This window comes from Nanorana parkeri, unplaced genomic scaffold (assembly GCF_000935625.1).
Source record: "Nanorana parkeri isolate BGI_ZX_2015 unplaced genomic scaffold, ASM93562v1 scaffold2766, whole genome shotgun sequence".
NCBI lineage: Eukaryota > Metazoa > Chordata > Amphibia > Anura > Dicroglossidae > Nanorana > Nanorana parkeri.
This window is the reverse complement of record NW_017309034.1, coordinates 46,495-48,205: the sequence shown is the minus strand read 5'-3', so window position 1 is coordinate 48,205 and position 1,711 is coordinate 46,495. Positions and strand designations below refer to the sequence as shown.

The 1,711-nt window shown below is 55.9% G+C and overlaps 1 protein-coding gene across 1 annotated transcript in view; it reads left to right on the top strand.

Annotated features, from left to right (window-relative positions):
* Window positions 1-1,711, top strand: part of MTSS1L (MTSS1L, I-BAR domain containing) — a 40,644-nt gene that overhangs the window by 22,893 nt on the left and 16,040 nt on the right. The window contains 2 exon segments of the mRNA XM_018574146.1: window positions 119-193; window positions 1,296-1,304. Of these exon segments, the coding sequence (XP_018429648.1) occupies window positions 119-193; window positions 1,296-1,304 (84 nt within the window).

Here is a 1,711-nt window from a genome sequence, read left to right as displayed (position 1 = left end):
GGATCAGACCCCTCCCCCCCTCGCCCCTCCCCCATCTATAACTAGCACATCTCCAGGACGGGGGGGCCGCCTCCTCCATCACGTGTGTCACCGTCTCCCCCCGTTTATATCTCCGCAGAATACAAGCGCGCTCGTCATGAGATCAAAAAGAAATCTTCTGATACGCTGAAGCTGCAGAAAAAGGCGCGCAAAGGTAACGGATCCGTCATCGTCATCCTCGTCCTCCTCTTCCTCCTCCTCGTCCTCATTCTCTCATCCTCGTCCTCATCCTCTTCATCCTCATCCTCGTCCTCCTCCTCGTCCTCATTCTCTCATCCTCGTCCTCATCCTCTTCGTCCTCGTCCTCGTCCTCCTCTTCATCCTCGTCCTCATCCTCGTCCTCCTCCTCGTCCTCATTCTCTCATCCTCGTCCTCCTCTTCGTCCTCCTCGTCCTCCTCTTCATCCTCGTCCTCATCCTCGTCCTCCTCTTCGTCCTCGTCCTCCTCTTCGTCCTCGTCCTCCTCATCCTCCTCGTCCTCCTCTTCATCCTCGTCCTCGTCCTCATCCTCGTCCTCCTCCTCATCCTCATTCTCTCATCCTCGTCCTCCTCTTCGTCCTCGTCCTCCTCGTCCTCCTTGTCCTCCTCTTCATCCTCGTCCTCGTCCTCCTCTTCGTCCTCCTCATCCTCCTCTTCATCCTCGTCCTCGTCCTTGTCCTCATCCTCCTCGTCCTCCTCTTCCTCCTCCTCGTCCTCATTCTCTCATCCTCATCCTCTCATCCTCGTCCTCCTCTTCGTCCTCCTCGTCCTCCTGATCCTCCTCCTCATCCTCCTCCTCCCTGTAATCTGTTCATAAGAGTCACGGGACATCCCAGTGTAAATGCCACCCACAGAGAGTGCTAGATCCTACAGCAAGAGAGTGCTATATACACATACTACACCTACTATGGAAGGAGGCGGAACCTGAATGGGCGGTGGTGAATACCAGGACAGACCATTTCCCGGTTAGCTGCCTTATTATGAGCCCGGTGTTCCCGGTGACGGCTCATGAATCCGGTTATCACCAGAGAGGGTTCGGTGCAGCCGGGAAGAGATATGACTCGTGTCGCCATTGCTGCAATGTACGATGTGGACACAATGGCTGACGTCCCCCCACGCAGTGTCCGTCTGTCTCGCATTAACCATTTCCTGTCTGTGGCCTGCTAATGGGGGGAGGAGGGGGCGGGGTCGCTCCTAGCTCCGCCTCTCTGACACTGATCTTCTTTCCTTTTTTCTTGCATGGCCTTCTCCCTCTGACTCCTCCGACTCTCCCTGTAGAAGTTCTCGGTAAGTGTCTCTCGGGGGGGCTTTCTAATCACCTTCCCGTACAGGCAGAAGATTGGCGCAGTGGGCGGGGCAGTGGGCACAGTACACGCAGTGGGCGGGGCAGAATGTTTATGACGTCAGAGTCACATGATTATCAGTCCGTCTCGCAGCACAAAACCCAATTTCATTCTCCTCCATTGAGGGACACAGGACGTCAGACACAGGCGGGTTATACTGCCACCTAGGGGAGGGTTGGAAAAGCCCGCCTCCATAGGGCCCCTCCCACTCCCAGCATGCCTCAGGTTTTTTCTAGTGTCTTTGCTGGGGAACAAGGAGATCGAAGCCCAACATCACAATTTTGCAGCTTCCCATCCTCGGATGTGGCGGCCGCATTCCTTTTCATTTGTCAGGCTGACGACGGGGGACCT